The sequence below is a fragment of the Antedon bifida genome, chromosome 3 (genome assembly GCF_963402885.1).
Source record: "Antedon bifida chromosome 3, ecAntBifi1.1, whole genome shotgun sequence".
Lineage (NCBI taxonomy): Eukaryota > Metazoa > Echinodermata > Crinoidea > Comatulida > Antedonidae > Antedon > Antedon bifida.
The window spans coordinates 32,920,492-32,945,740 of record NC_136228.1 but is presented as its reverse complement, the minus strand read 5'-3'; the positions used below and the strand labels follow the sequence as shown (position 1 = coordinate 32,945,740).

Genomic DNA, 25,249 nt, shown 5'->3' with positions numbered 1-25,249 from the left:
GACCTATTTTGTATATCGTTCATTTTATTTTCTATTTTATGCGATTTTAATTAATGTACAGTAGGAATATTTATACAAACTTAGTTTAAGAAATTTTATTTCGTATAATTTGAGGTTACTTTTGTAATTATTGTTTATGATGTTTGTCTTTATGATGTGAAGCGCCTTTGAGCATGAGTTTTCATGAAAAGGGCGCTATAGAAATCTGGTAAATAATAATAATAATACCAGACACCCTTGGACAGGCCTAATAATATGTCCAGTTTTCTGGAAAGTCTGGTATTCAGAATGTGTTTTTAATGGTAAAAATTAATTTGGGACATTTTGGACCTTAAGAAAAGTCTAGCTGCATCTCCTTAAAACAGGGGTTGGCCGTCACATGTTTTTGTCACATAAACTTTGATAGTGTTTTTTAAAAAATGGCACAGTAAACAAGCAGAATTCTTATATCAAAAAAACTCCAAAAAATTGAGGCATTTTTGTCATTTTACTACTGTATAGGATATATGTGGTAGAATAATTTTGATAAAATTTGTTCAAAATTACTATTTTTTTCAAGCATTTTTAGTCATGAAAATATGGTAAATTGGTTTAACATCAATTTGAACATTTAAATTGCACTCTTTACATATGAGCTGAAACATTCTTATAAAAATAGCATTTTGCTACATCAATCCCATTAAAGGTTTAATGGCTTTATGGATGGACCATCAAACTAAAATGTGTTATGCATTTGTCAAAATGAAGCGGAGCATACCTTGATAAAAGAAAAAACAGAGTTGGGATTGTTTAGAGCTTGTACCACCAGGAAGATGATAATCAATGACAGATGTAACTAATCAACAAATTTTATTTTCAATAAATAAACAAGGACAATGTAGTATACTGTAATTTGTTCGGTCTTTGGTAAACAATTCTGAGATACTTCACAGTACAGTAGTTACAAACAATTACAATCCTGTAGGTGCAGTACCCGGTGCTTACTTGGGCTCGAATCCAACCCTAGCCATCAGCGCTAGGGTGGTCTAGAAGTATGAAAGCCAGTCCCACCCTAGAATTACTCAATTCTCAATGTACTTAGTACAAATTACGTCAGAGTAGAGCAAAACATCTGACCAATTCTGAGTACAAATGAATATACTGTACCCACTCATCCACCCTTATATTCAGTTTAAATAAAGCTTAGTAAAATCCCCATACCACCCTCTACACCATTTCTTACCAGCTTCCACAAATCAATGCATTTACCATATGTTATACAGTACATGGCTGGTACAGGAAAACCCCACATGTTAAAATAATTCTTGTTACATCATTTATGATTTAGTGGCTACTATAATCTTTTTTTTAAAATTAAATTAATAACTAAATAATATTATTCATTAATAAACAATTTTCAAATTATTATTTTTGTTTATCCATATGAGAGGCAACTACTGCACTGAATGGCATGCATTCTTTTACAGTACCAGTGGGTTGACATGACAACTTAATTAGTTGGATCTTTGCAATCCTTTGATACAATTAGCATTGGTGACGAGACAACAGTATCCCTGTATAAAGGGAGCCTATGAATAACTTACAAACTCATTTAAGACTGCTTTCGGTTTAGTATTGATTTTGTTTTTACAGTTTTTGTGTGTTTTTAACCGAACAACTTAATAAACAATAATAAATTCAGATAAACATAGCATTAATCGACTTTCTGTCTAAACCTACAATCCCAACAAATAAAAAATATTATACAGTACAACCCCCAGTAAGAAGATAGCTTCAGAATCCCTAGGGGGAAAAAGGGATTTACTCTTTGCATTTTTATATTTTTTTAATTAAATCTAAAACATGATTAAAATTTCAGGCCCTCAGCAGCAATGTTGCTATTAATACAGTAGCCCAGATTAATCTCAATGCTATTGCTACAGACAGATCAGATAATCCTATTCTGTACATATTCATCATTACCTAAGCTTTAAATTGTTGTTGTAAGTTATCAGTAATGATTCAGAGCTTCCTCTCATGGGGAACATCAAGCTATTATCTAATGAATACATAGACACAATACTCAGATACCACAGATAATATGCAAAACTGCTGGTAGTGTACAACAGTAGAAACATATAAATATTTTAATAATTTTATAATTGCTAATTTTTGATTTAGCTTTTTGCTTATTTAATTTTGTACCTCCATTGCGATCCAGGCACTGATACCCACAGCATTGTCATTTATTCAGTGTTTTGCCTTTGGATTGAATAATTTTATAATGAAATACTATAACATTCTTGAACAATATTTAGCTTTATTGGAATAAAGTAGAACTCTATTTAGGGGACACCTTCGTGACCGACCCAACACACTTACAAATAGGAGCTGGCCATAGTGTTAAAACATTCCGTTCATTTCATGAGAAAGTGTCCCCTAAAAAAGGTGTTCTCAGGAAAGGGGTGTTTATGTACTAAAGGAGAGTTTACTGTGTAATTATATATTAATTAAACAATAAAAAATTAGTATGGTATGACCTCTATTAAAGCACCCTTTTGACCTTTGTGTCGGACAGACGATGTTTTTTCTAACGAACTAACAGACTCTGTACCCATATAATTCTAATATGGATTTACAGCGTTTGGGAAGTTTTATATATTTTATACAGTATATAATAAAATTTTCTGCATGAAAATTTATTTTATTTACATAATAATATAATATATTTTTTCAAATTTCTTTCTATTTAATTTTTATTTATGAAGAGGGAAAACCATTTCTTTATTAATATAAAAACTTTATTGCTTTACTTAACCTACCTCTGTTATTGTCGAAACATCTCTTCGATCCCTACCATGTAGGCGATATGGTTGAACAATTTCATAATTATTTATTCTTGATAACTGTTCTTGTTGACTTATACTATGTTTTCCTGTTAAAAAAATAGTTTTATTTAATTAAATTAAGGAAATGGTTTAAATGTTATAAAGACCGGTGGTAATTAATTATTTATTCACCGTCATCTTACTGGGTCACCATTGCCTACTGCAGATTAATTATTATATATAGGCCTATGCCCAGCACTACCTGATCCTACCGGGTTCCATCCTAGCTAGCCTAGATAGTAATACTAAGTACAGTAGGTAGCCTATTAAGTATTACAGTACCTATATTATTAATTATAGGGTAGGCCCTAGGCTAGATAGCCTAGCTTTGCTTTCGTTAAAAACAATTTCAGTTGAATCAGTTTAACTTACCTGTATATGTTGCATTAGTTATTGTTTTAAAAATTCCTATGTCCAAGAGTAAAAACGATATTATATACCGTAAGTACATATTAAAAGATAAAGACTGACCACCTTTTCTGGTCGCGACTCTTCACTCTCTCTCTATTTATGCTGTTATGACAGATATGGAGCGCCAATTGTGCATATTCTGATTTATTAGAAGTGGGCGGAAACCTTGAGATACAAGATACATCCGGTATGCACTACAAGCAAAATGAGGGGGTGCTACTCGTTGATATTTCCCGATGAATCATCATTAAATAATAACTGATGATTCATTGGGAATAGAATTTTAATTCCCAGAAAAAATGCAATGGAAGGAAATGTGCAAAGCTTTACGGGGGAGCATCAGACCCTCAAAACCCAAACATTTGTGTAGGTGCAAAGGTCGTGAGAAGACAACATGCAATACTATAATATATTAAAAAAGATGTAGTTTGTTATTAATTTGACTCAGAAATAAATAATACTAGCCTAGGCTAGGTTTAATTAAATAATATTTTAATCATTATAATCATATCACAGTTTTAGTCAATTTCTAAAATGAGCACATATCATCAATCTAGCTCACAATTTCAGTTGTATTGTAATTTAAAAATTTTATCATTACAACTAATTTAAATAAATATATATTGTTATTTGTAACATATTTCAATTCGGTTACTAAAATAGTTAGTAAAAATTTAACGAATAAACAGTTTATTGTAAATTGTAAAAGTAAATTATTGCATCAATGGCGCCTCGTAAGTTGTAGAGGGCGTTATGCAAAATAACAAAATCATAACAACCCAAAACAACATTTTGGCAACTGAAAAGTGCTCTAAATATCATTTTTCTTAAATTATAAATACAATTTAAACATTGTGAAGTAAGTTAGACATGACCAACTAGTTATTTTAAACGATTAAATTACCGTTACTAATATTTGTATGTAATATACTAGAGTTCTTTTTGCTAGGCCCAAGCATTCATTTATGACTCGCGGGTGATAATGGTTAACGAAGGCGCTGTTGCATTGTTCACACCCGACCGGCCAAGGGCCTAGCCTAGAACTACAAATATATTCTTAAGATTGTGGTGCTTTGATTATCTGTCTATTTAATGTTATGTGTTACTTGTATATTTTATTAACTTGGTTGAAAGAATAAAGATATTTTATTTAACCAGAAAGTTCTAATAATTGACATTTAATTTTAACAACTCCCTGATTTAACTTAGCACTTATCCTACCAGCTGCCAGGCCTACTACTACTTGGCTAGGCCTAGACCTTTATAAATATTAATCGCATTGTGTTTATTATTGTAGCATATGAGTGTAAATTGCATCAACTTGCACGGAAATGACATCTGAAATCAAGAACGTCATCCACGAAGTTCTACCAAAGCACGGCATGCTTCATCAGGAGGACATGACGACAACCGTGCTATGCAAACCAAAACTGTTGCCGCTGAAGTCGGTCACGTTGGAAAAACTAGAACAGATGCAGAAAGAGGCACAGGATAAAGTGAAACAACAGGATCTGGAAGAACAAGAAACTGCCATGAGGGACAACAATCAATTACCAGAATTTTAGGGGAAAAAATATTCCAATAAATCTACTTTATAGCAGAACCACTATTAAAGATGTATTGTCCCCCAAAAACATGAAAAATGAAGATTAATAAAATCAGACTTTAAATAGGCCATTTGCAGTTGTTATTCACTTCCATAAAAAAAACAAAGCAAAAAATTATTTCACTTATAAAAAGACAAAAGAAACAGTTAGTTTTAATCAAAAACCATTGTCTGACAAACAAACAGTATTTTTTTCTTTTTAAATTTTTTTCAGATAAATAATTTTTTTCGATCCAGCTTTTGGTTCAAGTGAATAACTATTACGTAACATTAAATGGCATAATTAAAAAAAAAATTGAAAAAGAAAACCATTTTTTAGGACAATATATCTTTAAGAGACACCAACAAAAAGTATACCCTGAATAGAGGTTGCCTCTAGTGTTAAAACATATATTTCCCCTTGTTTGGAGTCTCCCTGAATAGAGGTGTTATAGGGCTTGAGCAAGATGACCTGTAAAAGGGTATAGGGAGTCAAGGTTTGGATAAAGAATCATCCTAGAAATTACTATCATCTTTGGGTGAGACAGACAAGAAGAAATGGCGCTTTCATTTTTACCTCCTTGACATAGGCCTAGTTATGATTTATTGCTGTGTAGTAAAACTGAACGTGCGTAATTTTATTTGCACGGCCTACTTCGTTTTTTTCCTTGTAGACTTTCTATATCCGGTATGCAGCCTCATTTAGATAATAATTTAAATATTCAATGTTATTTGAAACCTCTGTATACACGGGAAAACTACTCCACTATAGTTTTCTCGCTCCAACTAATTGATTACCTGTGTAAGGTGTTCGGATAAATATTGTTTAAAACAATTTAGTTACATGCTTTTAGATATCCCAATATGTATTGTAAGAACAATATTATAAGTTATTTAATTATATTTAAAATTAATAAGAAACTGTGTCATTATGTATACAATTTAGTAGCAAACTATGAAGAAGGCGTGTGTTTGTAAATAAATGCACTTTTGTGCTTAATTTGTGTGCCAGTAAGGCAAAAGGCACACCACAATAAAGACGACCGGACACGTAAGACTCAAGTAGAATAAGATCTTTATTCGTCAAAACCAAATATCACAACAATAACATAACAACCAGCGGCCATGATATGTGTGTCAAATCCAGGTAGGGGGAGCTAGACTGGTGGTGTAATCAATTATTTATTGACAATTTTTGTGACAGTGAAATGTAGGAACATAAAGATCTATGTTTTCCCTTTGCACTTAATATACAACCAAAATTAAATTTATTTTGGTTAAGCACTATACAAAAGACAATTGAGAGAGAGAGAGAACTGAAATAAATAAGTTCAAACATTATTGAAGTTTTAGACTGTGTCATTTATTATTTCAAATATACTAGAAAGTAATTTTCTGAACGATTATAAAAATATGCTACTGGGTGAAAACAAATTTTAATAATATACTACTTATATTATATATTCTTTCTTTGATAATATTCTAAATAAATATATTTTGATAAAAAATAAAGTTAATAAAATAGTATTACTAATGATTGTAATCACAGTGCTGTTCACACTATGGATAAGAATTAAAAAGCATGGTAGACCTTGGAAAAACAAGGCATTAGATATAGTATGGATGAACTATCTTATAATTTATCGTACTTATAAACTAAGTCTCATTTGAGGCTTACGGAGTCAAGAGTCTTGAGTTACAACCCTGGCACTAGGTCCAGATTGAACCTGGGACCTCTGGATTGGAAGGCAAGCACGTTAACCACCAAGCTACAACTCCACTACACTTACATGCACTGTGCCTATACAAAATTACACACATGGTTTACCGCACCGATATCGTCATCCTATTACGGCAGCAAACAGGAGTTAGTATGTTAATGTTAGTAATACAATTATCACCCACATACTATTCAAGTTCATCGGTAGAGGGAGGATCCATATATTGTTGAACAGCTCTCCACAAAGCTGTTATATTGCCAGCTCCAAAGCCAGTAGCACCACGACGTTGGATGTACTCCAAGAAAAATGTGTCTTCATTAAACAATGGTTTTGTGAAAACCTGCATGAGGTATCTACTGTCAAAAAGAAAAAGGTTTTTTTTATTTCAATACTCTATAGAAATATTGTGCAGTACAGTAAACCGATTTGGAACTGTTTTGATGCACTGTATAAAAACATATGCCATAATTTGTCCAGTATCATAGGCAAATTATGTAATACAGTGTCACATATGTATCACATGTGATACCTGTATTATGTTACGGTTTATTGCCATATAAATCTGAATTTGAGCATGTGATAAATATGTGACACTGTATTACACAATTTGCCTATGATACAGGAGAAATTATACATACAGTAGCCTCACAAATATCTATACATGTATTACCTGTCATTTGTTTTCTTCTTGTCCTCATGTTTTATTGCATCTGCTTCAGCATCCAATAGAATTCCATGCTTTTGCAAGGTTGTGACCTCTTCACCAGATTCTATAATTTCATTCAGTTTACCAACCTAAGTTTGTAGTTATAAAAATACACATAATATATTACATTCATATACTGTACTGTATTTCCTACACTGGTGACTGTGATTTTACCATCTAGTAATGTATGTCTATGGTACACTTCTTGCTTTGTGTACTTGGCTCTATGCACTAGTAAAGTCAAGTCTCTACACAAACACTTCTTTTGCAGGAATAAAGCTCTGTCTACACTATCAAACTAGTTTGACAAAAAAAGTATGATGTGCCCAAATATGGTGGTGATATGCCAAAATATGGTAGTGATATGACATCATCATGTCAACATTTTTTTGTCACATAAAGTTTGATAGTGTAGATAGAGCTTTTAGACTAGATGCTACTATTTTAATAAAGAAATGGAAAAAATAAGTGGATAAAGGGAAGAGAAAGTAGAACGAGAAAGAAAGGAATGAAGAGGACAAGAGACAACTTACCTCTGTGTAATAAGCTTCAGGTGGTTGAATGAACTCGAGTCCAGAGTGTCGTAAAGAGCTAGCAGTGTGAACCAAGTCAGGCGTATGAAGACCAATATGTTGAACTCCAGCGCCACGGTGTTCTTTTAGGAAAGTTGCGATTTGATTTTTACCTAAAATGAAAGTCAATTGGAAATCTATGAACTTTCTATACCAAGTAGTTGATGCTATTGAAATAATATTTTGATCATCTATTTTAAAATTACATTTAAAGCCTTGTCTAGACTATCAAACTAGTTAAATGAATGTGTCACAATATGGTAGTGATATGACATCATCGTGTCCATATATGGGCACATTGCATTTGTCACATAAATTTGATAGTGTAGACAGAGCTTTAGACCAAGGCAATCTAACATTAACAACAGGACACAGAGCTCGCCTTGCCAAGATAGGAACTCGTAACAGTCCTCTGATCTTATGTCTGGCTGCGACAAATACCAACCGTTCTGTATACATATTCTCCACAGTGTGAGGTGTTAAGGGGCGTGAAACTGATTGTATCACAGCCACAAATAAACCCTTCGGAGCTCAGATTGCCGTGTACTTTTTATACACTTTTGCTTGGAATAGTTTAATTAAAGTTCATTGTTTTTAACATCCATTCCTCCTCAAATTGACAGTTGATGAATTTTACTATAAAACACTGGAGTAAACTCTCTACTCATCATGAACAATGCACATTGTGTGTACACTGGACCTCTGCTTTTAAGTTGTTATCCAAGACTTGTTCCACCACCAGAACTATGGATAGATAAGGAGAGGCTCTGTGAACAACTGCACCACTGAATTTATGTCTATCGTTTCTGAACAAAATATAGTATTACCCTGTCCAGGCAATGCTTCCGCAACGACAAAATTGGTAGGCTGTTCACTGCTGTCATCACTTGCTGCGAAACGTGTTGAATTACATCGCCAGTATTCCATAGCCTTCAATCTCATTCCCACGTCATTACCACGTATTACAAAACCTTCATCTTTATCTTCATCACTATGAAAAAAAAAAAAAAAATGACATTATTAGATGTTATAATTATATTATGTTTTGTTTTATCAAAAAATTTTTTAAATAATTATGATTTTAATGCATTTCAATATTGTGTAGTAAATATTCATTTGAATATATTTTTATATAATTATATACCTGTTAATCTTGAGACGCTTCAATCCAAAACATTTTTCGTACCATTTAAGTACTCTTTCAGTTTCGCCTATTGGACAAACATATGTCACATGATCAAAATGTACATTTTGATCCATTTTCGCATCGTTATTTAAATCAAGACATTCTGTAAAACCAGGTAGAAAGACACCAGTGTAGTTCCTGGTATTCAAAAGTGTATGTATAACATCACCAACACAAGATCTAACAGCGGCTATAGACACCTCACCGTACGCATCTTTTATTAATTTAGGTTCACAAACCGGTTCTGCTCCTCCACATACAGCTTTTTCAAATGATTCTTCCACACTTTTTACATGAAATGACACATCATAAACAGAATCAATTTGTTGTTGGTCATCTTCACAGTAATTATCAGTACATTTATCTTTCTTCTTTTTTATTTCTATCCGAACATTTGAATTTAATTTACCAGTATTATTTTCTAAATTGTGAAATCTATTTTTCTTAATAAGATTGTTTACATCATTATTTGATGAAAATTCATTAGAATATGACGTATTTACAATTCCGTCCGAGTCTATTTTATGCCTTGCTAATTGGTCAAACCTAGGCCTAAGGCTAGGCCTAACATTGCAACTTCCCGAAAGTCCAATCGGCGAAATTTCTTCCTGGTGAAAGGGGTTGAGAACGTGGTCGGCCTGGCAATGCTCTGTGACTAAAAACACAGCTTTACCGTTTCGTAGAACCCAATTATTACAGTCATTCACTTGTTTAAATGCAAATAATTGAAACTGCAGATTATTAACCAGTTTTCGTGTAAATTTCCATCCATTTTTTGTACAAATCTTAAAATGATGAAATCTTATGCGCGCAGCCATCTTTTTCGCCGGCCGACGAGCACAGCCGATTGGTGGCGTATTTCATTATAAAAAAAAGGTGACAACTTTCAACCAATTGGAACACAGTTTGAGACAAATCAAAAAGAAGCTTTATTGATTGAAAAAAAATTTTTATTTATTCAACTAGACGCTTATTTGATAATTAATACATAACTCATGTTATATATACAACATTATACATAAAAGGGCACATTACTCTATTCATGTTTCACCAGTGTTTTAGATTTAAATCAAAATAAGGCCTAATACTAATAATGGTGGAAATAATAATACAGTAAAATCTATTTTACACCTCAATGTCACATGGCACATGCCTAGGCCTTCACAAATCCGATTTTATTTTTGAATGGCTCTAAATAAAGCTGATATGTTGCCCGCTCCAAACCCAGTGGCACCACAACGTTGGACGTACTCAAAGAAAAATGTGTCTTCATTAAATAAGGGTTTTGTGAAAACCTGCATAAGGTATCTATTGTGAAAAAGAAAACATTATTTGATTAAACCTCTAATTAAAAATAAAACTATGCTTTACAGTGTTTAAGTATTTGGTGGCTATTCATTTCATTATAAAAATATTGATTAATTAAATACATCACCTGTTGTTATTTTTGTCTTCATGTTTTATTTCATCTGCTTCAGCATCCAATAGAATTCCATACTTTTGCAAGGTCGTGACCTCTTCACCAGATTCAATAATTTCATCCAGTTTACCAATCTAAGTTTGAATATTTACGTTTAAGTATTTATATTACACTGAAACAGGTTAAAATGTTGGCTGTAAAACTAATAGGAATTGGCCATGTATGGTTGACCTCAGTATGACCTCAGTGGAGAGAATACTTACCTCTGTGTAATAAGCATCAGGTGGTTGAACGAACTCAAGTCCAGAGTGTCGTAACGAACTGACAGTGTGAACCAAATCAGGCGTGTGAAGACCAATATGTTGAACTCCAGCGCCACGGTGTTCCTTCAGAAAAGTTTCGACTTTATTTTTCCCTAAAAAAAAATTCAATAAAATCTTAATCGTTAAAATAAAAATATAATTTTTTTCGTGAAATAAATTCCCATTATTTTTCATCACATTAGGGTACTGATGAAATTGAATTGAAATGTATTTGTTCATGATACAGTTTATTGTATCTGCGTCTATCACGGGAAACTATATATATCATCTGTTTGTTTAGAGGTATTACCAAAGAACCTATATGTTATATGTTGGTATTACCCACATATTCAATTTCATTTATTCCTTGCCCAAAATGTTACAATACATGCTCCATCGTTCAATAATATAGAGATATCCATATCTATTAGATAACCACAATATTTGATCCACACTTTGCTCTACCATGTTTCTGGAAAAAGATTATTACCCTGTCCAGGCAAAGGTTCAGCAATGACAAAAATGGTAGGTTGTTCACTGTTGTCATCATTTGCTGCTGCGAAACGTGTTGAATTACATCGCCAGTATTCCATAGCCTTCAATCTCATTCCCACGTCATTAACACGTACTACAAAACCTTCATCTTTATCCTCTTCACTGTGAAAAGAAAAATTAGAATTGAATTTTAAAAAAAAAACCACTACTTCAGTTACTTTTAAGCAGTAGTATTTTATCAGTAAGCTTTCAACAATCTTTTCATGTCCCGAAATCAAATATTCTTCCTGACATAGCTATAGTAATTCTCGCTCACGCTCGTATGTGTAAATTGGCCTTACAGGTGCCAGAATGATGTTTTCTTCCTATTATTATGAAATGGCCATCTACACCCCTTGCTATTCCATAATCCTAATATCTAACCTCAACAATCTAATTCCATGCCCTCCTATTCCAACTCAAAGAGGTTGTTCTAGGGAACATACCTCAGGATATTGCATAAAGTGGAGAGTTATAGAAATTGTAGGCCTACCTGTCAATCTGGAGACGCTTCAATCCAAAACATTTTTCGTACCATTTAAGTACTCTTTTAGAATCACCTATTGTACAAATATATGTCACATGATCAACATGCACATTTTGATCTATCTCCGTCTCTTGTAAATCAAGACATTCTGTAAAACCAGGTAGAAAGACACCAGTGTAGTTGTTGGTATTCAACAGTGTATGTATAACATCACCAACACAAGATCTAACAGCGGCTATAGACACCTCACCGTAAGCATCTTTGATTATTTTAGGTTCACAAACCGGTTCTGCTCCTCCACATATAGCTTTTTTAAATGATTCTTCCACATTTTTTACATGAAATGAAACATCATAAACAGAATCAATTTGTTGCTCATCTTTACAGGTGTTGAGAACGTAGTCGTCCTCCTGTCGATGGTCAGTAACTACAAACACAGCTTCACCGTTGCGCAGAACCCAAGTATTGTTGACTTGTTTAAATGCAAATAACCGAAACTGTAGATTATTAACCATCTTTTGCGTAAATTTCCATCCATTTTTGGTGACAATTTTGAAATGATGATGCCTTACCATACTTGTGCCAGGAACTACTAATGAAATAGCCTTATCAACATGGTCAGCCAGCTGTTTGTGAACAAGGTTTTGCACTTATTATTTTATATAACACCTTAATTAAGTTATCCTTGCTGCTTGATTGGTTGATTTCGTATCACATGTTATTGGTCGATTTCACATCACATGTTATTTCTATTGTTCTACAGATCATCTGACAACTGAGCTTTTGTAAGTCCTACATCAAGGTAACCTGGGAATCCTTGAGATTATTCAATCTATCTATTCAACATTAATTAATTGTACACTGTTGGTTATTGTACAGTGACCATGATGATAATTGGATGAGAAGCAAAGTATAAGCAGGGAGTCCTTGTCACTTACACGAAAAAGTCTAACTGCGTTTTCATCAATAAAATTCTACCTTTAGAATGATATCATCAAAAGTGTAAAGCTCTGTCTACACTATCAAACTTTATGTGACAAAAAAATGTGATGTGCCCATATATGGACATAATGATGTCATATCATTACCATATTTAAGCATACCACTACCATATTTGGGTACATCACACTTTTTTTGTTAAACTAGTTAGTGTATATATGGGCACATCACAATTTTTGTCACATAAAGTTTGATAGTGTAGACAGAGCTTTACAGTAATTAAAAAATAAATGCTATTTGAACAACATTGTAGAAAAGCAAGACACAATCATGTTTTATAATTGATTTAATCTATCGAAAATCAAAAGAAAACCCGTCGAGTAGAAAAAAAACCAACTTCAATAAATACTTTAAAAAATAGGAACTATAACAATCAGTGGACATGTGGCATTCGGCCACTTTGCCATCACTGATCACCAATACTGTTTAGTATACATGTCATACTAAAGTAGGAACAAGGCGATGGGTTTAGGTTTATACAAAGAAAAACAGATCTTATATAACAAGATGACATACTCTAAAAAGGTCTAGAATCAAATTTCTAGAATTTTCTATGGAACATAAAACATGAAACAATTAATCAGCTCCATTTAGTGAATTTCTCTCACCATCACTTTACCACTTTGATGTCATTTGTCATATTCGATTGGGAACTTTCTTTGTCAACATAAAGATTCGTTGAGTACTTTTTGTATTCAAATTGTAAATTGTAAACGAATTGTGCTCACCGGAAAATAATTCAAATAGAAAACGTTAACAACGCAAGCTAAATCTCAACTCTCAAATTACTCCGTTATATAAGTACTCAACGGAAAAACTGTACTCAATGGTAAAAGTTCCAATCAAATACGACAACTGTACACAGCTATTATTTCATGTTGGTATTCACATATGAAAAAACATGCCATTAATTAATCCAGAAGGTTGTTCTGTCATCGATTATTGTCTGTTGTTTATTGTCTTCTAAAAGAGGTTACATAACACCTAAATAAATTACTGTCATTTGAATAAGATTGAATAAAAGGTATGCCTACAATCATCTAATCAAATGACAGGAATTTATTTAAGTGCTATATAATATACAAATAATGAATGTTTATGAGTGGAATGGTACAAATAATGAACGTTATATTTGTACCATTTCACTCATAAACATTCATTATTTGTATAATATTGAACACAATGTAAAACATACTTTAAAAGCATCCAATGTTGTAAGTGATAGAATTTAGCATGGTTGTGAAGCTGCTGGTAGTGTTCCGGTCTTTTGATCACAGGGTTATGGGTTCAAGCTTCATGCTGACAACAGAATATTTCATGTCTATGATATGAGTATGCCATCTTACTATACAATCATTTAAACATACTTATATCGCTAAACAATATTTATAAACATTACATAATTTACAAGTATATATAGATAAATATTATATAATTTATAACAATTTACATAATAAGGTGAGATTAAATAACAAATCGTTGATCACAAGGTTTCTTTCTAAGAAAACCAACAAATTAAAGATGTATTGTCCCTTGAAACACAAAAAAATGAAGGTCAGAATATTCTAAATTTAAATTGGCCATATCAAAGTAATGTTAAAGTTATTCACTTTAAGTCGAAAATTCGAGCCAAAAACAACAATTTTACGTAATTAACAGCTAAATTAACTTGATTACATTTCTTCTGGAAAATCATCGCGAGCGAAAGTAAACAAAGATTTCAAACCATGATTATACATTATGCATGATGCTAATTAGGATTGTTTACAACTCGTCACGGTTGAGAAGGTGTTCTCACACAGATCGCGAGGGAGTTTTATGATTATGCATACAGAGTAGCCAAATAAGCGCGTTGCATTATGAGATATGTTTTGATCGAAAACTTTGACTGGAAGTCAAAGTTATTTTTTGAACCAAAAAACGTCTGTATTTCAGTTAAATGATTTTTTTTCCGACTAATTTTTGGTGAAAGTTAATAACTATTATGATACTTCAAAGTGACCCATTTTTTTTCAAAATCTTTTATTTTTTATTTTTTTGGAATTTGACAAAGGGACAATACATCTTTAAGTACCAATATTAAACACAAGTTTGTAAATTAAACACCATTTTTGAGACGTTGTTTGTGTTCTATAAACAAATTTACAATTCAATCAAACTGTACTGAAAAAACTTTAAAATTCTAAATACAAAAATAAACATATGGCAGTCAGAACACTGTAAAATTAAATTCTTCTTCTTTTGTATTGAATTAATTAATGCCTCTTGCACTAAAACATTACAACTGAAATAGTTGTATTGAATTAACATTAAAACTCTAGAAACAAATTAAAATTGTTATTCAATTGGTGGCCCCTTTAAAGTCTCTCAGATGAAACGTTATAAATATATATTATACATAATATTATTATGAAATGATAAAAGATCAAATGATATTTGTAAAACATTGATATGTTCACTGATTTTGTAAATATGATTATGCACACTCTTCTTTTCTATATTTTTTACATTATTTCTAATACTATTGCGAGTGAATAAATACTGTACAAAAAACACACCTTATGTGATATTGAATTTAAATATTTGGAGGTTTCCATCATGGGAAGTCAAATAGTTTTGTCAAGACTTTTGCTGTTTGCTGCTAACAAAAACATGGTATTAAAGCTTGGTTCCCACTAGGATGTAACGCAGCGACGTAAACAATACTCACTTCCCCATCGGATTGTATGTTAACTAATTAGGTAAGAAATACAACATCATGTACACTTACAGCGTATAATACCAATATACACAAATAAACTTTCCTTTGAGAGGAAACGCATGATTATACATAATATTTACTGTTTAGATTATTATACAAAAGTCAATGGCATATATAAAACAATAATACCTATTTTGGTCAGACATAAAATGGGAATTAAACGTAGCACAGCCAATTTGGAGTTTATGGCATTGCTGTGTAAAAGAATTTCTAAATACTGTAGATGCTTTTGTAAGTACTTTTAAACACTTGTTTCTTTATTCTTTTGTCCGTTACTTTTTATAGCGAATCCATTCACTTCTTTTGTGATCATAAAAACTTCACCGCCATTTTTCTGTTTTTTAAGTTCTGATTGAGCGGTATGTCCGCCTAATTTGTGATCGTCGGTTTCCACAAGATGCTTTGAGAGCGGGTGCATCTCCTGAACGGTGACACTAGAACTGTAGCTGCTAATTCCGTACCCAGACATATTTGGATCTGGCGTTTTACAGTTTCGTTGTCCTACACTTTCTCTTGATACGTTTCTCTGTATTGAAGCGTTTTTCAAATCATCTTTTGAGGATTGTCTTTTAACGTGACCTATGTTCAATCCGTTTTGACCTTTACGTCGGAGCTGTGGGTTATCACCGTTCGAATGAGTCATTTTTGGCAAGGTATGACCATTCTGATATGCTTGGGGAAGTATGTACGTTTTACCAGATCGTTCCAACGTACTTGCATCTCCAGTGGTGTAGTTTGCATGCGCATCCCGCTCGTCCCTACTTTCTTCCAATGCAGACATACGACTTTCTGGCGCACTCGAAAGACTATCGTGAAAGCCACCCCACACAATCTGTTGCGTATGATCATTTGACATATCCGCAGAATCACGGGACAGCTGTGAATACCGTGCATATTTATAATGTTTAGGCCTAGAACGTTTTTGATGCAGTTGGTACCTGCTATATTGTCCATTAACACGTTGATCTGGGCCAGTTAAGATAGGAGTTTCGTGCAAACTGTTGTCTTCCTGTAAGGACATATCGGTTATCGTGTGCGCTGGGACGTAATTACACTTTGAGGTTGTCCGACGTGAACCGGATTTAAACGACGGATTGGTTGGGTTTGTGTTACTTGACCGATTTGTAAAAGTTGAGTCTAAACTACTTGCCGATTGTCTACGACATGCACCGTTGGCATTCCCGTTGGCAGTCACGGGAGATAACATGGCCATTTGCGCATCAAACGCTCGTCGCTTTTGACATCCAAACGCAACTTTCCAACAGTACTTTACATCGTTCCGCATTAGACAAAAAAATATGAATATGTGAAGCCCGAACACGGTCATCATAACAGCATTCACATAGCTAAAAAGAGAATAAAAGAACGCTTTCTGGGTAACAGCGAGGGCGCCAGACACCCAAGTTAAAATGTACATAAATAGCAAAAGTACCATTCCGTGCAATTGTTTCTGATATGAGAGTTCGTGATCCAACACGCTTGAAATTACAGATGCCGCTGTAGTGTGATGCGTTCCTACAGATTCTGAATCGTTTAGAAACGGCTGTTCCGTCTCGGCAGTACGCACACTGTCTTTATTTTGCGATACCTGCTCAGATGTCGTCGTGATTTGAGTTTGATCAGGTGTTAGCTGTAGTGATGGAATATGCGCATCATATTTATGTGATGTTGGCAATCGTTGTATCCTGAGGAATGCCATAATGATGAATACTAACTGCACCAGAAGAATAAACATGACTGTGATGGAGAATCCATACAAACTCACCTCAAAGTCAAGCCAACAACTGAAACAAATCAAATATAATTAATTTAGGTCTGAATCATTATAGTAATTGATGATAAAAATGATTATGATACTGTTAATAATTGGAACACTTTTATTCAGGGGACACTCCTGTAAAAGGGAATTTTTTTTCCCCGTAAAATGAAGGGCAATATATGTTTTAACACCACAGCCAACCCCTATTCAAGGGACATCTCTATTAAGTTCCCAAAGGTGTCCCCTTAATAGGGTTCTACTGTGTTTGATTAACCTGTCATTCCAAAGACAAACTTACATGTCAGATCCACCATAGTTTTCCAAGTTGACGGCGGCTGTAATTCCAACTACGATAATTGGTATACCTACAATCAAACATACATTTAATCAATGAAAAAAATCAAAACATTTTAAGATTTTATTTTCTAAAAAAAATAAGCTAAAACAATAAGAAAGCATATTCAATTGAAATAATACCCAACAGTATTATTTATTGCATTTCATAAGATATTTTAGAAAAACTTACCCCAACCAATGAAATAGAATCGAATAATTGGTCTCGGTGGGAGCGGCGTTTCACCCGGAGTTACCGATCTACGTTTTCTGCTGAGTGATTTCATGATATTTCGTAGCGATATCCCAAACCAGAGTAGGATGCAGAGGGTTGTGTAATGCAGACCGATACCAACAATTTGACAGACAAGAGGCGTGGCAGTGCGATTGATACCACCGGCAAAGAAGATGATGAGCAGAAGGATACCAAGAGATATGTTGATGATGGCGTGAAGACAACGCTTCTTCATTCGGATCTTACTGAAAGATTTAAGTGGGATCGTGTTAAGCTCTGTCTAAACTATCAAATAAATATGGTAGTGATATGCTCAAATATGGTACAATTACTATTAAGCGGAAGAATAGACACTTTATGGTGGAGTAGATTTTACATCAACACTTTACTAATCAACTTACCTGCAAAATATGATGTATGTAACAAGGTTAAAAAGAACTAGAATGAAGCAGATGAAACAGCCCAGGTAGATAGCAGGATGCAGAAACCCATTGTTCCACCAGAAAGAACTATCATCTTCCTTAACGGATACATCCTACATAAGATAAAACATGGATGATAAATAAACATTATTAGTATGTAGAGCTGTTTGTGAATTCATTATTGTTATACATTTTGGGGGAAATGCTAAACGTTTTACAATTTTTTAAGTAGTTTATATCAGCTGCCGCTTTTACAGATTTTTTCAAAAGCTTTTCCAACTTTCGTAAGTCCTTGATTGACACCGAATGGATAATTTTTATGTATAAAGTGTTAAACATTGTATTAGGTGCTATATAATACTACCATTATTATTAGTAAAGTGGAGAGTAGACCTACCAAAAGGACGGCATAATTTGTCATGTGGTTACAATGAACAACACTTTCATTATTTGTTGATGATACCACGCTACAACCATCTGATGCCCATGCTCCTTGTGACCCTGAAGAAAAAAGTTTTAAATTTCCTTAAGCTCTGTCTACACTATCAAACTAGTTTGACAAAAAATGTGCTCAAATATGGTAGTGATATTCCCAAATATGGTAGTGATGACACCATAGTGTCCATATTTGGGCACATCACATAAAGTTTGATAGTGTAGACAGAGCTTAACACTTGATCAACAATTGTATATTATAACAGATCTTACCACAAAACTATAAGATAATATAAACTGTATTCATGTATAATTACCTAAAGCAGTGAAATTCCAGTAAACTGCTACCGGGTCAACACCTTGCTTGGTAGGGAAGGTCAGCACCACAGGGTCACTAAGGTTGGACACCACATGTCCAGCTAAAAAAAATATTTTAGAACCATTTAAAAAATAATAATACTTTATACTAATCTTTATTCACTAACAATTTAGTATATTCCTTGAAAATGTAAGGTATAAGTAATTTATCTTACTTATTTGATGCACTATTTGTCTTGTAATTATAAATAGTAATAAAAAAAAATAAAAAAATGATGTATTATTATGTAAAGCTCCTTTGAGCAAGATAATTCATGAAAAAAGCGCTATTGAAATGTGGTATTATTATTAAAGGAACAACAGTGCCATACTACACTTACCAATTTTGCTTGATATTACGTAACTGCCAACAACCCTTCTTCCGCCATTATCAAGTAAAACGCTGTTGTTCCCTTTTGTTTGGAATAATTTAGCATTCCGATAAAAGAAAAAGTAAAGTGTGTATTGGGACTGGGAGCTATCATCCTTCCTCATGGAGAGATCATGGAAAATATTAGCTGGTAACTGGATGGCTGCTTCTACTTTCTGGAAGAAGAAAAAAAGAATTATTATTGAAATATTTTACTTCGTACTTAGTGCGCGTTGATCCATTTACAGCTCAAACAAAGCTATACAGGAATTGGGTGCAGGTGGGCGTCAGAGCCAAAATGTACAAAAACATATTTACAACTTAAAGGCGAAATGAGGAAAAACACAGGTGCATTAAAACTCCCATTCTTATTTTAGTATTCAAGACATCCCAAACATTGTATAACATCAACTCTGACCTTTCCCACAATGCATAAACATGATTTCCTCAATTCATATATTCACATATTTTATACTCACTTTTAGTCGACTATTAAACTGTTGAACCGTTTTATTTGCACTGTTACACGACATCTCAATATCTTCACCGTACGGTCTTGGCGTCTGTAGTTTCAAGGCTACACAGGTCATTCCCCAGAATCCATTTGATGTCACATTAAATGTTTCAAATAAGATGTTGGATGAGGAATGTTCAAGGGATTGTGTGCTTGTGGAACTGGCAAACCTCTCCAAAGATAGTACAATCCTGTAAGAATTCAAATAATTCAGGTATTATATAGTGAAAATATAGATGGCAGCAGACATCTCAAACTGTCAAACCTCTCCAAAGACTGTACAAGCACACCATACTTAATGCCTGTTTCAAAACTGTTGAAAATCAAAACACTGAGCTCTGTAGACGATCAAACAATCTAACATACACATACTTAAACGTGTGTTTACCGGCGAAAGAAGTATGATCGTTTTGATGGTTGTGTTCAGTTTTCTATGTGTGAGAGCCTGTGGCTCAAATGCTCAGTGTATAATTTTTATGCCATGCCTTCGATTTTAACTCTCCCATTTATTCATGTTTCCTCTTACCTGCTACAAGCTTTATCAGTCTCCTGTGCGCCTTTCAACACCGCATCATTTACCTCCATCATGTTGCTACCAATATTGATCATTGTACGCCCCAACTACAAGAAAAATATATGTAAATGTCATGTAATTATATATAAATTTAATAGAAATAGAGAAACCAAATCTTAAAAAATCCATATTTATCAATGTCAACAATGTACAATATTATTTAAAGAAATTATTTATTTATTATGTATATATATTTTTAATTTATGAATTGTTCCTACTTGTGTAAAAAATTAGATATTTGAAATGTTAAAATGTGTATTCCTTGTTTAAATACTAATAAGCATAACAAACTTAGAATGAACATATGTTAGTGATGATTCGCTGTTGGATGGAATGAAATAAATAAATAAAACAAAGAAATGAAACTTCAAACAGACAAAACTAAGCATCAATACTGTGGAAATGTTGTTTATTTCTGCGTTATATTATTAGCCTGTACATGTACTGGCTGCAGAAGACAACATTTTGTTGCTAATAACTATTAATATGTTGTTGTATGATAGCAACGTGTAAACACTTTCATTTTCTAGTTAAAAATTATTGCGGCTGTATCCAACATTGTAACAAATTCTACCTGAGCTACCTGCAATAAACATTTTAAAATTTAGCTCATAAATCTTTATGTTGTTCCTTAAATCATTCTGAATTTAATAAAAGAAAAAAAATCACTGAATTACGTTCTCAACAGTATTACCATCAATCAAATACTTATTAATGTAAATGGGTTCGGAAATTTGATGAATGCGATTTTAAATCCCTTAAGCAAAATTTACAGGAATGCTTTTAAAGTCTGTATTTCGAAAATAAATTTTAAAAATAATTGTTTTTTCTTCTTTATATGATTCCTTACCTCTTGACTTGTATATTGGATAATCTTCTCCATTGCATTGGCAACATAGATGATGTTAGCTGTGTCTTTGAAACCTGTAGCATCTGACGTTTGCATCTCAAGCTCTTGCGCAATAGACAAGGCTTGCTCCGAGTTGCTACAGCTTTGCTGCAATTAGTAAAAATTAAATATAATTTAAAAATTAATAAATAATAAATTAACCACATAAACAGTCCCTTCCTGAGAATTGCACTTCACATTATTCTTGCACTCAGAGCCTAGCATCTGATGATTGTAGAGTGATTTTCATAAAACAGTCTGTAGTGTGCAAATGAAATATTGATGTCATTCATTTATTTATCTATTAAATTAAAAAATTGTTTTCAACTGTCATGCAACTACAGTAGTACCACTAATAAGGGGGCCAGTGTTCCCTTAATAGAGTCGGACTCCAAATAGGGGACACCTCTTCCCTATTTCACAAGGAAAGTTTCTCTTAGCAAAGTCACACACTAAAACTCAATTTTTAAATTAACTGTTTTAATGAAAATCATGTTAATCGATAGATTAATCTGCATCTAAAAGATTGAATTTTAGATAAAAACCATTTGATGAAAAATACCAAATACATACTTTCATTCATTTATTCATATTGCAATAAATAAAAGTAATAGCAACAACAGTGATTACATTAATGATATGCCACTAATGACATTAAATGTCGCTTGTCAACATGTTGATGTTTGGTAATCATGAATAATGATCACAGATGCGATCGTCTCAACAGGACGAAAGCAATTAAGTAAACATAACAACTTCAATACCTCATGTCGTTGAAAATTGATTACGATTAATGAGAGATAAATCAAGGAAAAAAAAGTTTTATATACTGTACTGTACTGCCTTCATTCTGAATATAATTACTTGATTAATAATAATTCCTGTCTACACTATCAAACTAGTTTGACAAAAAAAGTTTAATGCTCCCAAATATGGTAGTGATGTTCCCAAATATGGTAGTGATATGACATCATCATGTCCATATATGGGCACATCACATTTTTTTGTCACATAAACTTTGATAGTGTTGACAGAGCTTAATATTTCCAAGTTGGGTCTCATAAAAAAGACAATTTTTAATAAGTACTATGAGCGTTCACTGGCTAAACCCAGGGGCCCCAGAGCTGAAGGGGCCCCAGAGCAAGAGCTTCCTAATGCAACTACATTACCAAGCATTGGCAGGCCCCTTAGGAGTGCTAAACCAGGGGCCTTTACCCTGTGCATTACGCCACTGGACTGTATGAAGCATGCTAATCATAGAACCATCATCAACCACAACAATAAATCTTTAACCAACCTACATAACAAACTCAAACCAAAACAAACTATACAAAATAAACACATGTTAAGTACAGAAAACTAAAATTAACAACGCACACTGTAATAAAAAGTTATCAGCAAATTATCCATCCACAGCCTACTTTAAGACCACATGGTTGAACTTTAGCTCACCTCTTGTGCTTAAGATGTTTAGGAACATCTTAATGCGAGGTTTTTTCAGTGACATATTGATGAGTGTGCTATGCTTTAAAACGGAATGTGCATCTTAGGATTATCATACTATGTAATATATACAGATTGCACATAAGTTTTCTCAAATAGCCATTAAGTAATCAAAGCATTTCTCACCTTTGAAAGACGTTGCAACGCTCTTGTTGTGCGGTCAACATACGCACACGGAGAAGTATCAGCAATATTCCATTTTCCATGTACATCACACATACGCATTGCATAGCTTTTGCTGGAATCACCTTCAAATGGGCAGCGTACACGGAATGCGAAGCCAGCAACCGTCTTGCCCCAAATAAAAGTACCTGCAAAAATTTAGAAAAAGTTTTATTTTATATTTCTTATTACTCTACAGAACATAAAGTAGAAGATCAGCTGGTGACCAGGTCATTCATGTGAACAACTGCTCATAAGGAGCTCATGATTGAATGTGTCTGGTATACAATAATACATTTTGTGATGGTGATTTAGAAAAAGCTCACCTGTTGGCATGGAATAGTATGTAACTGCTTCACGAAACAAATTTATAAAGCTCTGTCTACACTATCAAACTAGTTTGACAAAAAAAAAATGTGATTTGCCCAAATATGATAGTGATATGCCCAAATATGGCAGTGATATGACATCATCATGTCCATATATGGGCACATCACATTTTTTTGTTACCTAAAGTTTGATAGTGTAGACAGAGCTTTAAAAAGTTGAATAAAAATAAAAATTATTCTTTTTCATTATATATCGTTGATGTACCTTTACTATCCTTAGTCTCAACCTCGTCACAAAACAATGTTTTGTTCGATAGCACCTTAACAGTCACATGTTTATTAAGGAACCCTCGTTTTGTAGAGACATGACACAGCCAAATTCCGTCGTTCTCACTTTGGATACTGCGAATGTCTATGCGGCTCTCGATCATCGTCTTGTCCGGTAGGGTCTTCGTTATCAGTTTGACACCAGTGCTAATATTGGATGTCAACCGGTTGTCGTTGTGAATCCACTCAATTTTTTGGAGAGCTTCTTCGAAGTACGTCGCACGACATACAAGTTGGAATGGGTCACCTTTGACGACTAACTGTGTAGATGATGGATTTAATTCAAATATTGGTAACTCCAGAGGTGAATCTAAAAGATAATATAATTAATAATAATAATTACATAAAAAGAAAAGGTAACATTTACATCTCTTTCTATCCTAATTCTATTTTTTTGTTTTTCTTGCCCAAGAACAGTGTCAATTCAAAAACAAGATTGTTAGTCATACTATTGGGCCAAAATCTACAACAAAAACAGAAGGCGCTATAGAAAAGTCAGTCACACAATTTGCGACTAAACAAAGACGTTCATCCAAGATCGGCATAACGCAGAGGCCCCTGGTTTACAAAACCCTCCTACCCTCAGGCGTTTTTAGCCTTTTCGGCATATTTTAATGCCTGCTTTTTTCTCTGGGCATTGCTCATGGGCCCCTGGGTTTTGCCAGTGACCGCTCATAGCCGTTACGCCACTGAAGATAGGTCCAGCCCCATAGAAGGTGGTGTGTTAATAGATTTTCTCAAAATTTTGGTCAGTGGGAAAACAGTTTTTTTTCACACATTAACTTCCATCATTGGTTAAATGTTTATCAGAAATAATGTCTTTCAAATGAAGAACCTATAACAAATATAAACATTTTTTTGGACCACAAGTGCCATGAGTAAAGTCTCCCATTTCCACGAATAATAAAATAGCTATTAATACTCACTGCAATTTAAATCTTTCTTTTTCAGCGAGTCAACTTCATCTTTACGATAGGATTCAGGATATTGGCACACTGTTGTGTTTATAACCTTTACATTCTGATCTTTCTTCCATTTCAGTAACCACGTCATCTTGCAATCACACAGCACATAAACCGACTGAAAATCACTAAAGACAACACCATAGTTAGTTAAACACACTAAACCTATGTTTTTTTGACCTAATTTAAGGTCACATACCACAATTTATGTAAAAATAAATACTATATGGACCTATTGCAATAATTTATTTCATCTTTAAATGGTTAAAAATGTGAAAAATAAGTTGATTCTAATAATTTAAGCGGCCCGCTATAAATACCAGAATGCATTATGCACGGATTGATATTTTCATATTGTGATCTGATGCATTCAGAACGAGAACGGATGGGGACCTTCCAAAGAAATTGCACTTTATTTGTCAGGAATTTCTATGATTTATTTTTTATTTTTTAAATGCGCCTTGAGCACTCTTGAGTGGTATGCGCGCTATAAAAATCTTATTATTATTATTATCCACTTTAAACCA

At 33.4% G+C, this 25,249-nt stretch overlaps 5 protein-coding genes across 9 annotated transcripts in view; 1 reads left to right on the top strand and 4 right to left on the bottom strand.

Annotated features, from left to right (window-relative positions):
- LOC144837745 (zinc metalloproteinase-disintegrin-like MTP8) overlaps positions 1 to 3,365 on the bottom strand; it is a 71,467-nt gene extending 68,102 nt beyond the window's left edge. For all 4 annotated transcript variants that reach the window (XM_078692981.1, XM_078692983.1, XM_078692982.1 and 1 more), the window contains exons 1-2: positions 3,240 to 3,365; positions 2,802 to 2,914 (exon numbers count right to left, since the gene is read on the bottom strand). In XM_078692981.1, coding sequence (XP_078549107.1) covers positions 2,802 to 2,914; positions 3,240 to 3,318 — 192 coding nt within the window. In that variant the 5' untranslated portion in view covers positions 3,319 to 3,365. The remainder of the gene's footprint in view (positions 1 to 2,801; positions 2,915 to 3,239) is intronic.
- A 1,244-nt stretch (positions 3,366 to 4,609) lies between these two features.
- Positions 4,610 to 6,276, top strand: LOC144837759 (BBSome-interacting protein 1-like). Its single transcript, XM_078693002.1, has one exon. The coding sequence runs from the start codon at positions 4,610 to 4,612 to the stop codon at positions 4,841 to 4,843; it is 234 nt and encodes a 77-aa protein (XP_078549128.1). The 3' UTR covers positions 4,844 to 6,276.
- LOC144837750 (4-hydroxyphenylpyruvate dioxygenase-like protein) lies at positions 4,655 to 9,870 on the bottom strand. 2 transcript variants are annotated; one of them, XM_078692990.1, is made up of 6 exons: positions 9,007 to 9,870; positions 8,690 to 8,853; positions 7,824 to 7,975; positions 7,255 to 7,379; positions 6,773 to 6,940; positions 4,655 to 4,789 (listed from the first exon to the last, which is right to left on the bottom strand). In XM_078692990.1, coding segments are annotated over exons 1-6 (1,470 nt in total). In that variant the 5' UTR covers positions 9,867 to 9,870; the 3' UTR covers positions 4,655 to 4,788. The 2 variants fall into 2 exon arrangements, with proteins under 2 accessions (XP_078549116.1, XP_078549117.1); XM_078692991.1 differs by having other exon boundaries at positions 6,773 to 6,937.
- A 208-nt stretch (positions 9,871 to 10,078) lies between these two features.
- Positions 10,079 to 12,306, bottom strand: LOC144838389 (4-hydroxyphenylpyruvate dioxygenase-like protein). Its single transcript, XM_078693728.1, has 5 exons — positions 11,798 to 12,306; positions 11,261 to 11,427; positions 10,732 to 10,883; positions 10,484 to 10,602; positions 10,079 to 10,356 (listed from the first exon to the last, which is right to left on the bottom strand). The coding sequence occupies exons 1-5, from the start codon at positions 12,304 to 12,306 to the stop codon at positions 10,224 to 10,226; spliced, it is 1,080 nt and encodes a 359-aa protein (XP_078549854.1). The 3' UTR covers positions 10,079 to 10,223.
- Positions 12,307 to 13,058: 752 nt separating this feature from the next.
- LOC144837744 (adhesion G protein-coupled receptor A3-like) overlaps positions 13,059 to 25,249 on the bottom strand; it is a 54,811-nt gene continuing 42,620 nt past the window's right edge. Inside the window, exons 6-18 of the mRNA XM_078692980.1 lie at positions 24,687 to 24,850; positions 23,699 to 24,070; positions 23,069 to 23,253; positions 21,401 to 21,547; positions 20,503 to 20,597; positions 19,942 to 20,167; positions 19,434 to 19,638; positions 19,053 to 19,154; positions 18,698 to 18,801; positions 18,280 to 18,413; positions 17,837 to 18,123; positions 17,609 to 17,675; positions 13,059 to 17,335 (exon numbers count right to left, since the gene is read on the bottom strand). Coding sequence (XP_078549106.1) covers positions 15,793 to 17,335; positions 17,609 to 17,675; positions 17,837 to 18,123; positions 18,280 to 18,413; positions 18,698 to 18,801; positions 19,053 to 19,154; positions 19,434 to 19,638; positions 19,942 to 20,167; positions 20,503 to 20,597; positions 21,401 to 21,547; positions 23,069 to 23,253; positions 23,699 to 24,070; positions 24,687 to 24,850 — 3,631 coding nt within the window. The 3' untranslated portion in view covers positions 13,059 to 15,792. The remainder of the gene's footprint in view (positions 17,336 to 17,608; positions 17,676 to 17,836; positions 18,124 to 18,279; positions 18,414 to 18,697; positions 18,802 to 19,052; positions 19,155 to 19,433; positions 19,639 to 19,941; positions 20,168 to 20,502; positions 20,598 to 21,400; positions 21,548 to 23,068; positions 23,254 to 23,698; positions 24,071 to 24,686; positions 24,851 to 25,249) is intronic.